Source organism: Arvicola amphibius, chromosome 5 (assembly GCF_903992535.2).
Source record: "Arvicola amphibius chromosome 5, mArvAmp1.2, whole genome shotgun sequence".
Classification (NCBI taxonomy): domain Eukaryota; kingdom Metazoa; phylum Chordata; class Mammalia; order Rodentia; family Cricetidae; genus Arvicola; species Arvicola amphibius.
In genome coordinates this window covers 7859825-7880045 of record NC_052051.1, presented here as the reverse complement: position 1 = coordinate 7880045, position 20221 = coordinate 7859825, and the positions used below count along the sequence as shown (strand labels likewise).

The window sequence follows — 20221 nt, the reverse complement described above, 5'->3', positions numbered from 1 at the left end:
GGCTAAAAATCTTAAAAAAAAATTACTTCCTATTAGCCATGTTTTGCCCCTCTGTGTGCTCTAGGGGGTCCAAATAGAAAGTCCTGTTTCTTTCCCTGAGCTACGATAGTAGGGATGTGACTCCTGTTTCTTTCTATAGGTGGTAAGTGGTGGCTGTGGTGGTGTCTGTGGCAGTGGTGTGTGTGTGTGTGTGTGTGCGTGTGTGTATTATTTATGTGTGTATGTGTGTGTGTATCTGTGTATTATCTGTGTGTGTCTCTGCAATCATTGGCTTCAGGTGAGTGTTGGGAGAGAATGCTTGATGCTATAGCCATTTTGATTTCCTTTGTTTTTGATCATAGTATTTGAGCAATCTAAATGATGTCATTAAAGAAAGGATCTACATTATGCTTTTTAAAAGGAGACGTTGGGGGCTGGTGGGGGACATAGTGCAGTTGGTAGGTGGCTTGCCCATCATACACAAAGCCTTAGGTTTGACCCCAACCACTGTTTAAACGGAGCATCATGACACCCAGCTGTAGACCCAGTAGTCAGGTGGTGCAGGCAGGTAGGTCAGCAGTTCAAGCCCTTCCTCAGGTACATACTGGGTTGAAGAACCAAATAGGATGAAGACATCCTATCTCAAAACAAACAAGTAAAACTCCAGGCATTGTCCAAAGAGTGATTTTGTTAGGAGTTGTTCTTGCTAGTTAGTGAGTCATGATGTACAGGAAACACTGCCATGAAAGCATCACATGCTGAGAGAGGGAGGACAGCATCGTCATGTTAATAGATTTGTGATAGACTCATGTAGCAATAGATGAATGTATTTGGTCAGAATCTAAACTGTACTGTGAGTTTTAGTCAAAACAAATCAAGCCTTTAAGGGCCCTAGGAGCACCAGGATTAAGAAGTGTGCCCTCAAACTTGGTTGCTCCTCAGCCACTCTCTAGACAGTTCTGAGTAACAGGGGACTTCTTGGCCTCAAGGGACAGGGCAGTCATTTAAGTAAGTCAATGAGCAGTGACCTTTTTTGTAAGAGAAACAGCAGGTGATTTTTTTCCCCTTAAAGAATCGGTTAAGGTTCATTCTTCATCTTAATAAATTCATGTAATTTGTTAGAGAAAAGATATGGAAAAATCACAAAGCCTTGTAGCAAAAGGTGGTTTCAAGATTATATGGTGACTTACATTCAAAAGAGGTAAGAGACGGCTTTGCAATGGCATAAGATGTCTTCAAGAAATAAACTTAGTTGAAGAATGCTTTGAATCTTAGCTTTAGTACTATTTTGGATGAAATTTAAGCTAAGCCATGTCAGGCATTATTTTGGCCCCACCATATGGTTGTGGTACTGGGCCAACTATGAAAAATTAAACTGGGGTACATCTTTCTTGTTTTATGGCATTAATTGTACCTACTGGACAAGAATATAAAGCAACAATAGCTTGGGCTGGAAACTTATTTAACTTCTTTATTGTGTTGTACAATTTTTTAGACATGAGAAAAACTCAGGCATTAAGTAAAGCGGTGTTCACGCTAAAAGCAAGAAATTCTGAAGCAGAAAGAGGATTTTAGATAGCACCTTTAGAACAAGCAAACACACACGGCTCTTACTGTTCTCGTATGTGCATACTGGAACTCGTTCCAGGGTTGCTGTGCATGCTCTAATTCAAACTCTTTAAAATACTGGTCACAGTGGCTGGAGGGATGGCTCAGCAGTTAGTACTGGCTGCTCTTATAGAGGACTCAGGTTTGATTCTGAGAATGTACAAGATGGCTCTTAACAGCCCTTAACTCCAGTTCCAGGGGATTTGGTGTCCTCTTCTGACCTCCAAGGACACTAGCCATGCATGTGATGCACAGGTATACCTGTAAACAAAGCACTTATACACACAGAAATACTTTCAAATTAAAAATATTTGTAGTAACTGGGCGGTGGTGGCGCACGCTTTTAATCCCAGCACTCGGGAGGCAGAGGCAGGCGGATCTCCGAGTTCGAGGCCAGCCTGGTCTACAAGAGTTAGTTCCAGGACAGGCTCTAGAAACTACAGGGAAACCCTGTCTCGAAAAACCAAAAAAAAAAAAATATTTGTAGTAATAAATATATCTGTATACACACATATAAAAATGTATACAATTAAAAAGAATTTGTTTTGTGCTTGTCTAATGGTGACTGGCAGCTCCCTATATCAATCAGTTAGTTTCTGGATTTTTATGGTCTGGTGTGGATATATCCTTCTTCTCGTTGTTTGACCTTGGTTCCCAAACATGTAAACATTGTTTTCCTTGAAGAATTTTCCATGTGCCTCATATATTAACTCAGCAGAGTTCTGTTCCTTAAGGAAGGGTGATGGGTTGCATCCAGCACGTTGGCAGGAACCCGGATCGACATTTGATATGGGGTTTTGGAAATGAAGGAATCCTTAGGGCTGTCACCTGTTGGGGGGAGTTAGAATAGCATTGAAGAAAGACAGAACCCCGTTCTCATTCTGGAGCTCACAGCCCATGTGGTGAGTTTCTGCTGAAAGATGGGGTGGGGGGAAGGATCAGTGCCACAGGGTCCCTTTTGGAGTGCGGCATTATACCGAGGATGGAGAAACCATATTTATCTCCTACCTTAATTGTAATAAAAAAAACAAAATGAAATACCATTCGGTCCTTATCAACCAGGAGTGTTGCTTCCCTCCCCACTATTGTAATAGTTCACTGGACACTGACCATTTTGGTCAGGTTAATTTTATGTAGCCAACGTGAACAGGAGCTCTAATGACACTAAGAATAAATGGACTCAAGCTCTTGGGACATTGCCAGGTGTGGTGGCATTCCTGTAACTCCAGCACTCAGGAGACAAACACAGAGGGGCTGCTGCAACTTCAAGGTCAACTTGGGCTACCTAGATTCTAGACCAGCCAGGGCCGCATAGCTAGACTCCTTGTCAAATGTAAATGAGGGAAATATTGGCACACCAACCTTCTGAGAGCTGGGTTTCCAGAAATTCTGTGTTTTTGTCTTCACAGGATGTGTGAGACTGGCGAAGGGCTATTTATCTTTCAAACACGAGACGGCGAGGCCATCTACCAGAAGGTCCATTCTGCTGCCTTGGCCATAGCTGAGCAGCATGAGCGCTTGCTACAGAGCGTGAAAAATTCAATGGTATGTTCGGAATGTCTTCTTGCTGCCTAGCACATGCTACTACAGAGTGTGGTAGACAGAGTGGGAATGTCCATGCCAAACAACATGGCCCACTTTACATAGGCAGTTGGATTGTTTCTTTACTTAACGTCGTAGGACACGGATCGAATGCTGTCCCTAGAATGCTCAATGTGACCAACTGAAAAACCATCCACTTTATCATTAGCCATTACCCATGCGTATTTGCGTTTGTTGTGTACGGTCTGGGGGATGCTCACTGACAGCTGCCCTTCCAATTTCAAGTGGGTGAGTTTGTCAAGCGTGTCGTAAGCATAAGTCAGGAGCAAACAAACAGAAAGAAGCAGGTAGAGAGAAGCAGCAGACAAATGGCACACCATCACGTCAGGTACATACAACATTCACAGAGAAGATTGGGGTAACCTGGCTGAGAGCAAGCAAAGGTAAGGATATCAAACTTGAGCATCCTGCACGCAGCAGAAATCACTTGGGAAACCCCATTTGGGGCGTCCAGCTGAGCCTTTTCTCTCCGTGGATGAGTTTCTGATCCTATTTCTACCTCTGGCGTTTTTACACCTGAGAATTATAAACAGTCTCGATGTCTGTTGGGTATGGTTTGTCTTTTAACTGTTCCCAAGAACACAATGGGCCCTTAGCTGCTTGTTCTTTCCCTCTCTCTATAAGAGAATGGGGGGGGGTGTCACAAGACAGGGTGTTTTAGAGGACACTTTGAGATAAACATGCTTGGGACTGAAGAGGATGGGACTTCTCCGTAAGGTTACACAGCAGGGGACAGCTCACCAATGTCATTTACGTTATAGCATTAACACCGACAAGAGTGTGTATCAACATCTACAGACTCGGCTGTGTGGCTTGCCTGCCTGCCTCTGTGTATCTGTGCACATCTTTATCAGATGGTTCTTTTCCAGCCTAGAAAATCTGAATGAAAGAAGGCTGAGGGGAAACTGGGGAGGAATATTCCAGGCTCAAATGAAGGATTTGAGCCGCCGTGTGATAGCGTGTAGTGAGTAACGACAGGCAAGGTTGCAGTGCAACTGAAATGCATCCACTATTGTATGCAGATGCCATGACGTGAGTTACATGGATGTGTTTGAAACACCTCTTTTGCATTGCACGCTGCTAAGGACTCTGACTTAAACTATCATGATTCTTTAGTATTTTATACAAGGAGAAGAAGCATTTCTAGAAGTCTTTAAGATATTTATTTATTTATTTATTTGCTTGTTTGTTTGTTTTTTAATTTGAGACAACATCTCTCTACGAAGCCCTGCCTGTCCTGGAGCTCACTATGTAGACCAGGCTAGCCTCCAGCTGAGAGAGATCCACCTGCCTCTGTCTTCCAAGTGCTGGGATTAAAGGCAAAACCTGGCTCTTTTGTTTTTATTTTTAAATTATGTATGTACATTTGTATTTCCACATGTGGGAACATGTGTATGATCATGGCAGGTATCCATGGATGCCAGGAGAGGGCGTCAGGTACCCTGGAGCTGGAGTTATGGGCAATATGAATAGTCCAATGTAGGTACTGGATGAAGAGGACTGAATCCCAGTCCCCTACAAGAGCAGTATACCGTCTTACTGCTGAGTCATCTCTCTAGTCCCAAATAACATGAAGTCTTAAATAAAAACACAAAATATTAAAAAAAATGTACATTGGAGACACTGATAACATGAGGAGGAGCTCATTTGGTGTGATAAGATTCAGGGAATTTGATTATAGTTTGAAATGTGGATGTAACTTTGTTTTCAGAATGGCCTTCCCGGGGCCAGAGTTCACTGTGGAAAGCGGGGAGAGTCAGGGCTGAGTTTCACCTTCTGGAGCAGAGTTGGATGTATGAGTAGGAATGCATTTCAGAGGTGGCTGGGAACGTACACGCTGTGGGGCCTGGTGGGAATGAAGGGGGTGGGAGAGCCAGCCTGTGCAGGAGATGATTTGCCAGGCACTTGATTAAACATTATTCTGGCGTAGCTGTGAGGATGTTTCTGCATGAGATGATAGTTTAATTGGTAATTTGAGGAAGCAAATTTGCATTCTGGGGTGTTAGAGAGCTTCATTCTACCGGATGGAGTCCTGGACAGCCCAAAGGAGGAAGAGTCTCCTCTCTCTGAAGGATGGTCTTGAGCATGCACACTGATCTGCCATCCTCAGACTCAGACGTGGAGTCACTCCATCAGTGCTTCTGGATGTCAGGACTTCCTATGACAGCTCAAGACCCCTTCTCCTTCCTCACGATCTCTCTCCTTCTCCTACTTTCCCTCTCCCTCCCTACTTCCCACCCCTTCTCTCCCCCCTCCTCATCCTCCCCTCCCCTCCTCCCCTCCCTCCTTCCTTCTCCTCTCCCCGCCCCCTCTCTCCTCAGCTCTCCTGACTAATCTAACCAGCATGGAGTAGACACAGATAATGATGCAGACACGGACCACCATTGTCACTGTGCTCATGAGGGTAGCCTTGTAGCCAAGCCTGGTTCCAATACCAGCACTACACCATTCCAGCTCTGTGGAGCGGAGCAAAGTCCTAGCTTCTCCTAAGCTCCAGTTCTCTGATTCCCAGAATGAGAAGAGCAGTAAAAAGTTATGTTTGCATGAGATCTGCTCACAGCACAATTGACACAGCCCACTGCTGAGTAGATCCATTGCTTCAGACTGATCTCAACAACAGTTGCATCTTACCCCATTCATCTGGCCGTCTGTCTGTCTGTCTGTCTGTCTGTCTGTCTGTCTGTCTGTGTCTGAGTCGAGGCAACCTAAAGACAGCATTTGGAAGGAGCAGAGGGGTGAAGTGTGATGGTTTAGATCACAGACGCCTGGAAGGATCTCCAGGAAGAGCCACGTTTGCTACGAAAACCTTGCATTGGTGAAGGGCTTCAGACAAAGGCACATTGACCAGAGACAGCAAGGCCTCTTGCTCCAGCCACACAGCAAGATACCCATTGCCAGCTTTTGGGTGTGGAGCTTCTGGTGTTTTAGCTTGTTTAGGCATGTAACAAGCAGAATTGTATTGGATATATGACTTACAGTTAGCTTTTAAAAAGAGAACACCTTTGAGTGTGGTCCTCACTGTCAGTCTTGCTTGAGGTAGGGTTGTTTGTGGATACATGTGTCAGGATTGTTGGGCCGGGAACTTCTGAGGCAGTCTCCTGTCTCCAGCTCCCTATTCCTGTAAGAACCCTAGGATGACAGACTTTCTCCACTGCACACGATTTTCCATGGAGTCTGGGAAACCAAACTCAGGTCCTTGTGAGTATTACAGAACAAGTGCTCACTGAACTATCTCCCCGGCCCACCACTATCTTTTTGAAAAAGCCCTATACAGCATCCATGTTTTTATATAGCAAGCACCTGTTGCACAGTTACATAGTACTGCACTATATGGGATATTCCATTAATTTCTAGAACTATGCTTTAGGGACTGGAGGGATGGCTCAATAGTTAAGAATACCAGCTGCTCTTGTAGAGGACCTGGTTTCGATTCCTGGAACCCACACAGTGGTCACAACTATCTGAAACTCCAGTTCCAGGGGATTTGATACCTCTTCTGGCCTTTATGGGCCCTAGGCATGCAAATGGTGCACAGACATACATGCAGGTAAAAACCCTGTCCATAGAAAATAAAATAAACCTATTTAAAGCCACGGTTCAGTGCAGGGCTCGGTCTGCACTGGCGATCACTTAGTGTTGACTCTTGAAGTTTAAATATTGAATCAGAGGCTACAGATCTTTTAACAGACTTGATTTTGGTTCCAAATGACCTTCCAACACAATTTTCTTTTGGCACATATGGACTCATAGTATATCTGTCTGTCTTTATACTTACCAATTCCATGTGTGGCAATAAGGATAATGCAGCGGATGGACAGAAGGATAAACGATAGACGGAAAAACTGGTAGCTGCAAACAGAACTCAAGTTGCTTCAGCCCAAGTGGGGAGCAGGCCCCTGCCCTGGACTTGGCTGCCTTCCCATTAGATGCTTGTAAGGTCCTAAGGAAGTTTTGGTGAGATTACCTTATTTGAAAAGCCTTAATTAGCATAAATTGGTTCTGGATAGGCAGGCAGGGATGTGCGAGTACACGTTTCCCCATTTTCTGTCTCCTCATTATTTCCTCTAAAATTAATCAGGGATATGAGTAATTCATTCAGATCATCCCTCTGAAAATTTAACTAGAAAATAATGTCATTTGCCCTTCATTTGCGGCGCGCTTCGCGAGTTCTAGGAAAGACGTGCCATTTTAAAGCAAGCGCTTCCTGTTGCAGATGAAATGAGTTAAGTGTCCACACGGGAGCTGAGTGACATCACAGTTACACTGGAGACTGTGGAAAGCCAAACACTAGCGTATTTTAATCAGAACCCTATTAGGGGAAAAAAGACATCCATGATACAGTGAACCAGAGAGAGACTGCACCTGGCCTGAGGGTGGAGCCACACAGAACCAATACTATTCTCTCCTAGCAGTGACCTTTGCCCCCACTGCTGGTCCGCTTCTGAAGAAGCCACGGTTTTAACTGGAAAGGGTGGTGACAGTCACCTCTAGCCATAGCCTCTTTGTTTGGAAATCTCACCTCTCTGTTCATGGTTGCTGTGGTAAAGCCCCAGCAACTGAACCCAGAGTGATGCTACACCGTAGGGCCAGTGGAGACCCACTCTAGTTGGAAACTATATCCTTGAGAGAGTGTCTGGGTCATCTCAGTGACCCTAGACCCCAGAGTTTGTCAAGAGGAGACTGTGGGTGGAATAGCAGTAACAGCTTTCGTGGTAGACTGATACTCCAGTGATATCCGCGCTTTAAAACCCCAAACTGGTTATTTAACCTTAGCTTATCTCTAGTGTCTTAGAGGGGAAGGGGCTTCTCAGTGATGGCCAGGTCTCGGACCTTGAGATGGGGAGAGAGTGCTTGGATTAGCCACATGGGGCCAAAGTCATCTCAAGGAGCTGGGAGGAGAAAAATGGACATCCCGTAGCAGGTGGCATAAGAACCGCAGAGGGGAACAAAGAAACTCAAGATGGTACTTTGTTGACTTTAAAGTGGCAGCCAGGGCATGACTAAGGGCGTGGGAGTGTTCTGGAAGCTAGAGAAAGCACGGAGACTGTCCTCGAAGCTTGCAGAAGAACCAGCCGTGACAACTGTAGAGTAAAAGGGACAACTGGAGCAGGAAACCATCCAGTCACTGAGCACGCTGACTCTGAACCAGAGCCAGTGAGAGAAATACACCCTGGATCCGAGATGCAAGCCAGGGAAAGAACCATCTTTATCCCGGGACCCACGACCAAAGTAACATGCCCTGTCTCTGAAACCAGTGCCAAAGAAACACACTTTGTCTCTAGAATCAGAGCCAGTGAAAGAAATGTGCCCTGGTCCGAAGATAAGAGTCAAAAGCCTGAAAAGGACCAGTGAAGGAAATACAGTTTGGCTATGAAGTCAGAGCCATCTCCGCCACTAACCAAACAAACCAGTTTTCCCTGAGTAGGAAAAACTAACCAATCCCTCTTTTCCCTGGGAAAACTCCACCCCTAAGAAACCCTATGTAAGCCTCTTCTGCCTGTTCAATTAGAGGCTGGCTATTTTCCTGGACTCCTCCTTCTTAAATAAATCTTTCTCAAAAGAGTCGGGGTGACAGTCTTCATTCGCAGAATAAAAGAACCTGGTTGGGACGTCCCTTAGGGACGGAGCTGTAAAACCTTGCTGAGGTACTCCCTTGGTGGGGCTGAGCAAGGCGGAGCAGAACAGAAGAACAGAAGAACCTTGCTGGGTCACTCACTACTGGGTGGGGGGTGGGGCTGAACAAGGCTGAGCAGAAAAAGTTAACAACTAAAGCGGATAGCTGTGCTAGGATGTTCCCTTAAGGGAGCAGAGCAGAGCTCAGCTGTAGTGGCTCTCCAGGAGAACAGCAGGGTGGGGAGACCATCCCCCACCACACTCCAGGTAGCCTGGCTTCCTGAAGTCAGGATGCCTTTCCTCCAGGGCTGAGTGGTCCTATTGCACGTTCCAGCCTCCAGAGCTGTCCTATTGCAGCTCTAAGTATAGCCTGGCTTCCTGATAAGTCAGGTTATCCTTGCAATTCCAGAGCTGTAACACATTCCCCTACAAAAAGATCTTGAATTTCACCTGGAGAAGTTGACTTCAGTCTTAGGCCTCCAGAACAGAAATGGTTTTAAGGCATCAATTTGTGTCAGTTGGTTACCACAGCCGCAGGATTCAGATGCCTAATGACATCACTGAGGATAGAAGGATGGTGTATTGCTTTTCTACTCTGTGACCTGTAACATTTCAGGAGAACTGTATGTATTTTTGAATCCTCCGAATGACCCTTGGCTTGAAGGCACAGGGTCAGCAGCTTAGAAGAATAAACTGACTCAGAATGACTCATCCTGTGCATAGATGGGCGCATCTCTCAACCCTCATCAGAGAAGCATCTCTTTGCGGTCAATGGTGATTAAGGCAGAGGCCCCCAGCTGATCAAGGTGCAGGGGATAAGCGAACTTGGAGTGCTCAGCCCTAAATGGGCATCTGGCTTACACCTGCCTCTCCCAAGGCTTGGGGATCATTATGGGAGAGGTCCAGGAAGATCATCAGAGGCAGTGGTGAGTATAAGAAAAAGATGATGTTTTCAGGAAGCATCGGGGCAATTGTGAGAGCATGCACAACCTAGAGCAAATCCCAGCATAGAGAGGGGGGCGGAGACTCAAAGATCCACCCTTAGTGAGGAATTATTGGCAACTGATAGACACTGGGATGGGGGAGTTAGTATTACTATTATTAGTCTGTTATTATTATTACTGTTTTTAAGAGTGTGACCTAGGAGGCGAGGTCACCCATGTTCCAGAGGATGACTACATAGCCAAGAGAACATAGGCAGCGCACAGTGAACTTTATGTATTTTTAAAGATAAAGAGGACACAAAATTGGGTGGGCAGAGAAAAGGGGGTGGGTCTGGGAGGAGTTGAGTGACAAGGTGAATATGACAAAATTACATTGGAATTCTCTAAGAATTAATAAAAAATATTAAGATTCTGAGTTGGAACAGGCTTCTGGGATGCTCCCACCTTGCACTGCACAGTTCTGTGGCAAAACCTCTAGGCGCGTTTTCTTGCCCTGTAGGAGTTGAGGTGACCGTGGTTCTGAACATTCCAAATGAAGAGCCGGTGTGTGAAAATGAAAAGGGCTCACCCCAAACTCCATTCTCTGTATTATGAGGGACAGGGAAAGGCTCAGGCCACCGTGACCACGTAGTTCAAAATGACAAACAGTGCCCAGTTGTGCCTGCCATCTGCAGACAGATTCAGACCTTCTGTTCTCTGAAGTGGCTTTGCTCTTGGTTGTCACACTCAGCCAGGAGACTTCCTGCCCACACTGTGGCCAGTTGCTCTCTAGTCTGGATTAGAAGTGAGTCGTCTTCTATGGCCACCTAACAAGATGCCAGCTCTCAGGTGCCGTGAAACGGCACACAGACGTGTTCATTGGGGTTGTCGGGGATAGGGCACAGGGCATGCATGTACCATCTCAGTGTGAGTGGACTTAGGGCTCAGTTAGCTGGGTCTCAGGGCCTCAGTGTCTTCTCCCTGCTGGATGACGTCAGCTGGAGCAACAGTCACGTCTGCAGGTGAGATGAGGGAAGCAGTGGCTCCCATGTGGATTAGGAAATGGTGTCTCCTGGTAGCTGTAGAATTTGGAGCCTCAGTTTCTTGTCTAGCTCTTTGCCCATGGATCTCTACAACGTAGACACTTCCTTCATCAAACTCAGCAACAGAGTCTTCTTGCAAGGTGGATGCCACAATCCCATGGGGGACAATAATAAAAATGCTACCTCATTTTTTTTTCTGACATACTCTGTTCCAAATTCCAACCCCAACCACAGTCATGCAGAGACTGACCACACAGGACTTCAGGAAGAGGGGACAATAGGCCCACCTTAGCATCTGCTTCCTATACTACTATTTATTTAATGGTTTGATGCTGCTTTCTCAGTATGATTCCTATTCTGTTTGCTAGTAACTCCACTCACTTAGGGAGGACCTGCCTGGTGCTTAGCTCAGTAGTAAAATTGTTACTGCCTTTTATGGAGCTTCCTGCAACAAGCCAGGGCCTGGACCTGCCTTCTCTAAGCACCACAGTAATTCATTCATTCATTCATTCATTTGTTTATTTATTCATTCATTCCCAGTCTCTTGTTTATTCATTGTTTATTGAGGACCTACTATGCGGTGTTGTGGCATACAGATTATGAGGTCAGATAGTGAGTCCTGTGGTCCCTGGGACCAACACTAGATGAGATTGCTTCATTTATTCATCCTGGAAGAAATAAATTACCCCCTACTGCTGCATGTATAAAAGAAGTTCAAGCTGACCAAATCATTCGCCTGCAGCAGTGGGGGCTGGGTGTTATTTGAGCCGGGTATTCTGGGAAGTTTTGTCTGGTTCTGACTCCCCTGTGCTCCCTCTTCACTATCTGAAGTATTTAAAACTCCACTGGTCAGTGTTTGCATATCTGAATCATATCATGTCCAAATCTCCCTTAATATTAGAGCACCTCCCCCAAACAACTGCATACTTATAAGGCAGACAGAAAGAGGTCTGGGGAGACACCTCAGGCTTCAAAGTGCTCCACTTGCAAGCTTGCGGACTGGAGGTTCATCTCCAAAGCCCACATTCAAAACCAGAATCCCAGAGTACTGGAGACAGGAACAGGTGGATCCTAGGCGTTGGTGGCCCGCCAGCCTAACATATTTAGCAAAGTCCAGGCCAGGGAAATAACCAGTCTTTTTAAAAGGTGGGTTGTACAAAAGAATGACACTGGAGACTGTCCTCTGACCTCCACACACATGTGCATGTACACACATGGCGTCCTTTGACTCACACACATCCCCTCACACTCACGAGCACAGGTACATACACGCAAACTGGGTTTAAAAAATCTGAATATATTTTTAGGAACTTGGGTACCATATGCCTTATAATCTTCCACACCTTCATGTTTTTCAAATTCAGTGCATTCCTGCCCATCATCTGAGGTGGTTAGACCAGGATGACTGAATGATGTTGCTCTCAGCCTCCAGCTGCCTTGTTGGGGAAGCGGCAGAGTACTTGTGAGCAACTGGGGACCTCCCTGCCACAGTCAGATATTTTTGCCACCTCTGAGATCTGCGTCTGTGATAAAGTCTAATTTTGGAATGGGGAGTGGCAGCCTGTGGAAGCTCCTCATTCCATAAGGAGACCTGTCATTCCAGAATTCCCTTCAGGGCGTGAGCCCCAGGGTGGAAATGGCCTGCTACTTAGCAGAGCTTTTTAGGGACCACAGAGTGGGCTCAGTTCAGGGTGACATTAAAGTCTTCTGATGGCCTCTCCCACACAAGCTGAATCCTTCATGACACGCAGGCTTGAACCTAAAATTGGAAATGGCTTTTCACACTTTGTTTTTGGTTGTTGGTGTTTAATGGGTTGATTTATGGGCAAATGTAGTTTCTCAGATAAAATTTTCTAATGAATTTATAGAATGTAAGTGATGCCTCCCACAACTCTTGAAAGTAAATCAATTTATACTTAGTATAATTTGTAAAAGCATTTTGTTACATATTATGTATGTATATATATATATACATATATATATATACCAATATACATATATAGAGAGAGAGAGGGGAGCAAGGGGGTTTTAAAAACTCATGCAGTCAGCTTGGTCGACATGACAGACACTGAAGTAGATGTTGGGGTGGATTTTCTATGTGTGAACCCCTTTCTCATACTCTGCACCACCCCACTGTCCTCGCCTTGCCCTCCCCTCCCCAGATCAGATTTACCTCTTCTATTTATGGATTCTGGTTAAGCGTGTTAACCTTAACATGCTGCTTAAAGCAATTATCACCTTTTTTTTTCTCTCCCAAATTAAAATCTTTTTATATCCTGACATACTAATTATACAAAAAAAAAAAAACTGTATAAAATTTCTGCCAACTACCTGCAGAGCGGCGTGACAGATATGTCTTAAGAAGAACATACCCTAAAACTAAACTGAAAAAAAAAATCTTCTGCATCTATATCTGGATGTGGTGGCTCGTGTGTGTAATTCAATACTGGGGAGGCTGATGAAAGAGGGTTGTGAGTTTGAGGTCAACCCGGGGCTACCTAGTGCGTTCAAAACCTGCCCGTGCTTCATACTGAGACCTTGTTTCAACAAACAAAATGTTTCGCATCTTTCCTATTGCCTGTGAGATGTAGCACTCTCAGCTCCAGCACCATGTGTGTGCATGCCAACGGGCTCCCCTGCGTGATCACAATGACCTGAACCTCTGAGACTATAAGTGAGCTACCCTCAATTAAACGTTTTATTTATAAGAGTTGTCATGGTCATGGTCTCTCTTTACAGCAATAAAAACCCTAAGAGAGGTGGCAAGTGCCTTTACCTACTGAGCCATCTAGTTCCTCCCTTTTAAATTTTAAACACATAAAATCTATTCTTAAAACACTGAGATTTCACTTGCAGGCTATAAATCCCTGACCTGACCCCAGCTCTGAGCCTTGGTTCTTGGGCATTAAATAAAACTGTACTTATTTAGTAAATCCTCTCCAACCCATGTTTACCCTGCTAAGAGTTTTCTGAAGGCAAAAGCAAGCATCTCAAATACCTGGTAGTTAAATCTGAGGTCCCGGAGGACTTAATCAGAATCCATCATGGTAGAGATACCAAAGGTATCATTCTAGACACTCCATTCAGAAGAAGTCCTAGCTTACGGATGCCCCGATGGGAAAAGGCTTTGTCTTTCATAGCTTTGGGACATGACCAGCAACTGATTGCCAGAATACCATGGATGAGGCCTTTGGAGTTAGAGCTCAGTTGGTTGTCACCAGCTATCAAGATTTCACATCCTGGGGGTGATCCAGTTCAGGGCATCTGCAGAACTGGAAATTGGCCACTTAATGGGTTTCTAGCCAAGTATTTACCAATCTGTCCAAGCATGAAATGCAAGTTCTGTTCCACTAGGAGGCCATCCTGGGAGCTGAAATGTTATCCTCTGGCTCCAGTACAGGCAGAGGAAACGCTGATTGTGGCGACTGGATTGCTGAAGCCTGGGCAGAGCTCGTTGAACTGGCATACACAGGCCAGTGTTTGCTTGATTCACCAAGTGTTGGCTCAGATAATGCTAATTTTTATTAGTATCGTCACCAGTGTTTAGACTGGAGAAATCCACAGGAAACAGAGATCGCTATGTTTTACGAAGTCAGAATGTCTGATGAACACTGGGTCTATCAGAGCTAAGACTTAAGAGTATCTTTAACTGCTATTGAAATGGTGAGCGATCTTCAGCTTTTCACTGTTATTATTTATTGTTGCTTCAAAAACATGGATCTTTTGCTCACGTAAGCAGCATGTATGATCCCTCATTCAAATTTACAACCCCTTGTTTAAAGGGAATAATTCATATCTTTTTTTTGTCCTTTGTGGGTTTTTTTGTAGCTTGTTCATTTATTAATATCTTTTTGTATTGAAGATTGTGGTTATTAATTTACTAGCACAGGCTTGTTCTTTCTGGGAAGTGTCAGACTATATCAAGAATTTACGCGAGACAAGAAGTGTGTGTATGTGTGCCTGCATGTGTGTGCGTATGTGTGTGAATAGTAGCTTAATTACTGACAGAAGTTATCTGGGTGCTCTTCTTTGAAAGAAAAAAAACAGGACTTTTGTAGGCTTCAACTCACAATACAAAACAGTATGATAATCTTCTAAAGGTCCTGTTAGGTCTGATCAAAATGATGACCACAGAAATTGAATTCTAAATGGAAATACTTTTTGAGAATTGACTCAATCAAGAAAAGGATTGGGAGTGGGGTTGGAGAGATGGCTCAGTGGTTAGGAGCACTTGTTCTTTCAGGGGACTTGAGGTCAAGTCCAAGCACCCATCCAGTGGTTTATAGCCATCTATACTCTAGTTCCAATGGATCCAATACCATCTTCTGACCTACACAGGCATCAGGGCGCACACATAGTGCACAGACATACATGCAAGCAAAACATTCACACACATAAATGAAATAATCTTAAAAATGTATTTAAAGATAACAAAGTAGGCTGAGAAGATGGCTCAGTGGATGAAGCACTTACCACATAAGCTTAAGGACCATGCTACATATGGTCAGGACCCATGGAAAAGCCAGATGGGCATGGTGGCCTGCCTGTGATCCCAGTACACAGGAGGCAGAGGGGAGGATCCTTGGAGCTTGCTGGCTAGTTGGACTAGACAGAGTTGTCAAGTTCCAAGTTCTCTAGAAGACTCTGTCTCAATATATGAGGTGGTCAAGAAAGCCACTCAGTATCAACTGCATGCTTCCATATGCAAGTGCCCATACATTTACATGTGCCCACACACATGACACATATATATATGCACATATGAAAAAGTTAGAATGTTTGGCCAAGTAGTGAATAGGCCCTAAATGAAAATGAAGGTCCTTGTTAATGAGCTATGAAGATTTTCATGATGGCAGCTTCTGAGCATCAAATCCAGCCTGGGGCCTTGTACTTCATGTGTGCACAAAGTTGACCCCAGTCAAAGCACTGCCTATACAATAAAGTGCACAAAAAGAGGATGTAGCTGGACAAACTGGGATGTTCAGTTACTCCAAATTGTGGGTTCTCTTTGAGCACCTGATTTATTTACTAGGGTACATTTCACAATAACTGGAGATCAATTTTGATCGTCAGTACTTGCTATCCAAGGCACAGCCTGCGGAGAGTGTGCCTGGGTTGCTGTTGATATTCTCCAATGCACAGAGAGAAGAACCTGGTTCCAAGTGCCCAAGATTGTCTCCCCTGAAATGGAACTCCAGGTGGCTGTGAGCCACAGGTGCTGACTTGGTTTTGGGTCTTCCCCAAAGATGTACCCACTTTTAACAACTGTGCAATCCTTCCAGTCTTCATAGACGCACTAACTTTAGTAGCCTTCTGTTAAAAACAGTGGCTGATGCACAAATCCACAAGCCTCTAATTGCCGAGGACAAGGTCCCATTTCTCTGTAAGGAACTCGGTGTATGCCACAAGACTCAGCGTTTTGCTGGATGGGCAAAATATTACGTAGAAACAGAAAAAAAAAAAAAAAGGAATGAAGAAGAATAAACAACCCCCCCCCAATAAAGCTAGATACCAAATTTACTTCCTCCCAATGCCCCTGAATGGGTGAGGCTCCAGGCAGGTCTGCTTTAAAAGGTGTGGGATGCCCGGTCCCTAATGATGCCTCCTCCAAAGGGCAGGTGGGGAGAGTTTCTTCAGCCAGCAGGCAAACAGCTTCCCGAAACGAAGGGAGCAATGACTGTGTTTTATGCATGCGGTTGAGGACTCATATGGCTCTGAATAAATTGATATGAATCACTTTCATTTCCCATGAAAATAACCATTGGAGTGCATCTGGTGCGTGGCAGAGAGTGCCACTTGGCAAATTTGGCCCAAAATGGTTGATTTCACAAGCAGTCTGCTTGTCAAAGCTGTAAGCCACAATGGAGGCTTTGTCTCAGTCAGCTTCCTGCTTACCAGGTCATGTGTCCTGGGCAAGGTCTTTTATTTTTTTTAAAGCAGGAAAGAAGCCAACCTTCCTTCCTCCCTCCCTTCCTCCCTCCCTTCCTCCCTCCCTTCCTCCCTCCCTCCCTCCTTCCCTCTCTCCTGCCCCCTCCCTTCTTCTCTTCCTCTTTCCTCCCTCCCTCCTTCCCTCCCTCCCTCCCTTCATATCTTCCTTCCTTCCTTCCTTCCTTCCTTCCTTCCTTCCTTCCTCCCTCCCTCCCTTCCTCTCCCTCCCTTCTTCCTTCCTTCGTCCTTCTCTCCTTCCTTCCATCCTCATCTTCTCTCCTTTCCCTTCCCTCCTTTCTTTTTTTCTCCCTTTCCTTCTTTTCTTTTCTGTGCCTCTGTAGGCATATATATCTACAGGCCTGGGCGGCATGTGTGTGAACATACGTGTGGAGGCAGATGTCAGTCAGTCTTGACTATCCTTCCTCAGGCACTGGCCACTTTGGTTATTTTTGTTGTTGTTTTGTTCAGGTGGGGCCTCTTCATTGGCCTGGAGCTCCTCAGTCCACCCTGGGTTGTCCAGTTGCCCAGTATCTGCCTGCTCCTTCCTTTCCAGCACTGAGATTAAAGGCATGCCCCATCATGCTATTTTCTTTCATGGCTTTCTTTTTCAGAAAAGAAAAGATCAAGCGCATCTGCATGCATGTGAGTCCATGCTTTAAAGGCTGATGTCTCTCCAGCCCTCTCCAATTTGCCCTCCCTTGCCTCTCCTCCCCTCCTTCCCTTCCCTCCTTCCAAACATTGTATTTTCTAGACAGTTCAATAAGAGCTTATGACATCTTTGGAGCCTCCTGATGATAAGAACATCCGTTGTTTTCACTTCAAGTGCCACAAGAGGAGGCGCAAAGGCATCTCTGGTAGTTTCCACTAAGCATGGTCAGAGGTGTAATCGGGATTCAGTACTCTGTGAGGTGAGCGTGATCCTATAGGATCCAGGAAAGAGCCTGTGTTTGCTGATACAGAGTTTCAGGCTGGAAGCAGGTTCCCTAGGCGATGAGGGGCATGAGTCTGGACAGAGTCCTCATGGCTTGTTCCTAAGGCAGCAGGAATAGCCCGATCTCTCAGCAGCTGACACTGTTGGCCAGTTGCCATTTCTCTAAGCTTTGAAAATGAAATTCAGATTCCTGTGATTCCTGCTGTGCAATCATCTTTTAGGGTCTTCATGATATCCTCAGGTTAGTGTGTGTGTGTGTGTGTGTGTGTGTGTGTGTGCAGTGTGTGTGCACTGTGTATGTGTAGTGTATGTACACTGTGTATTTAGTGTGTGTGTAGTATGTGTGCAGTGTGTCCAGTGTGTGTGTAGTGTGTGTGTATACAGCAGGACAACCTCAGGTGACATTCTCAGTAAGTCCACCCACCTCCTTTGAGATAGGGTCTCTCATCAGCCTGGCGCTCTCTAGACAAGACTAGTTGGTCAGTGATATCCCTGTCATCCTCCTCAAGCACTATGAGCCACCACAGCCCACAGTCTGCATGGATTCTGTGGATCAAACTCGGGTCTCCGTGCACTTGAGATATGTTCCTTACTGACAGAGGTATCTCCCCGGTCCAGTTTCAGGATCTACGAAAGATGGACAAGTTCATGTGATGGATTGCAGCTCTGGCGTCGGGGGCCAGCCCTTCAATCCTGCCTGTACCTTCATCTACCCATTGTGATATCTTCAAACAAGTTATTCCCTTGTACTTGCCTCCCCCCTGTAAAGGAGGTGATGTGCTTTGATGTGAAATGTCCCCAAAGGCTCACATGTTTGACCGTTTGGTCCCAGCTGAGAACCCTGTTTTGTCAGTTGTGAAACCTTTAGGGGGTGGAGCCTGCGGAGTGAAGGCAATCTCACGGGGCCTAGAGTCTTTCAAGGTAATGACTCAGTCTTGTTCTCGGTCTTATTCTCTGCTCTCTGATCCACCCAGCATGTGAGCTAGTCTGCCATCTGTTTTTCCTGCCATGGATTGAGTCACTTCTGCCACCATGCCTCTGTGCTATGATAAATAGACTCACTGAGACTGTCACAATTACGAGAAATGCAAAGGGTACAGAGCGACATCAGTATGTACCTGGTTAGGTGCAATGATTTTCTGAGTAGTGCTATCCAAGTCCCAGTAAATAAAAAAGCACCCCAAGCTGTCCATATTGAATAGTAGTATCCTACTATTCTATCCCCTCATCTGGGGGCTGGGATGTAGCGAGTGGGTAGAATGTTTGCCCAGCATATAGGAGCCCTGTGCTCAACTCCCAGCACCACCTAAGACTGGGCATGCTGAGAAAGCAAAAGATAGAATATTTCTCTTGAGATTACTGAAGCGTTCACATTTGGTGAGTTCCTTCATCAAGCACTCAGCCTCCACTTCCTTTGTATTAAGTGTCTACTATGTGCCTGGAATCCCGAAGGCACTAGGTTTAAAAGCATGCAAAAGAGACCTTTGCTATCCGGAAGGAGAGAGCTGCTCTGAAGAGAACATGCTGTCCTTTGTAGAGAAAGCAGTGCCTGCCATTGTGGAAACAGACCATGGCACGGCTGACGCTGGGCTTGCAGCCACCTGTCATGCACAGAGGAGCAGAGAAATGGTCTCTTATTGGAAGTCAGGCTTCCAGCCCCAGTGCAGTGCCTGCCTGGAGTAGAGAAATGAGTGGGTGAATGAACTGTGGCTCACAGAGTGCAGAATCCATGCATAGAGCTGGGGCTGGGGGAGGGAGCAGTGGGCAGAACACTGGGCCGGACAGCTGGATTGGCCAGAGTGGTAATTAGAGCCGGAGCAAGCAGTTCCAGCTGGTTCTTCGCTGCGAGTTTTCCCCCTCTCCATTTTCTCAACCCTTCTCGGAGTGAGGGGCTGGGCTTTAAATCCCATTTAATGTATTTTACATAAACACATGCATGTAAAATTTAACTAACTGCAATTATGATCGCATGCAAATTCAGTCCTGCATTTTCTTTCTTCCTATAATTTGTGTGGGTCTCGTTTTCCATACTCTTCCTTGATTAGAAACTTCTGAATCTTGTTAAGGAACACACATGTAGCCAGTCTTGATGGCACAGGATTGTAGCCCTAAGTTCTTGGGAGGCTGGGGCAAATGTGCTCTCAAGAAGATTGCATCAAACATGGAGATCTGAATGGGAGCTGCAGAGAGCTTGGCCTTCACGCTTTAATACACCTTCCAGGGATGAAAGCCCACAGGAAGACGCAGGATTCCTTCTGTGCACGCGTCATTGAGTAGGTGGTAGAGTGCCAACTTGGGCACAGTTTCCTACTTGGTTAAATACAGTGATACGTGCCAGTGTTTGCCAGCATACTGATCGCCAATGTTCATGATGTTTTGTGTGCTTAGGGAATCAAGAGCAGGTTGGGCGTTTTCTCATTGCAAAGCGCTAGGTCCTACTAATGCCCCTTAGCACCTAAGCCGGCATAGGGAGGAGAGAGCACCGAAGAGCCTGTATGCTCATCTCTGTGCCTCTTGCTATCTCTCCACTGACCCCCATTCTCAACCACCATGTGGTTGCCACACAAAGATCATGGGAAGATTGTTTAGCATTA

General features: G+C 45.5%; 1 protein-coding gene across 3 annotated transcripts in view; it reads left to right on the top strand.

Annotated features, from left to right (window-relative positions):
• The window catches only part of Dok5 (docking protein 5), a 143187-nt gene that overhangs the window by 107953 nt on the left and 15013 nt on the right, over window positions 1-20221 (top strand). For all 3 annotated transcript variants that reach the window (XM_042055102.1, XM_038331258.1, XM_038331257.1), the window contains one exon: window positions 2997-3132. In XM_042055102.1, coding sequence (XP_041911036.1) covers window positions 2997-3132 — 136 coding nt within the window. The remainder of the gene's footprint in view (window positions 1-2996; window positions 3133-20221) is intronic.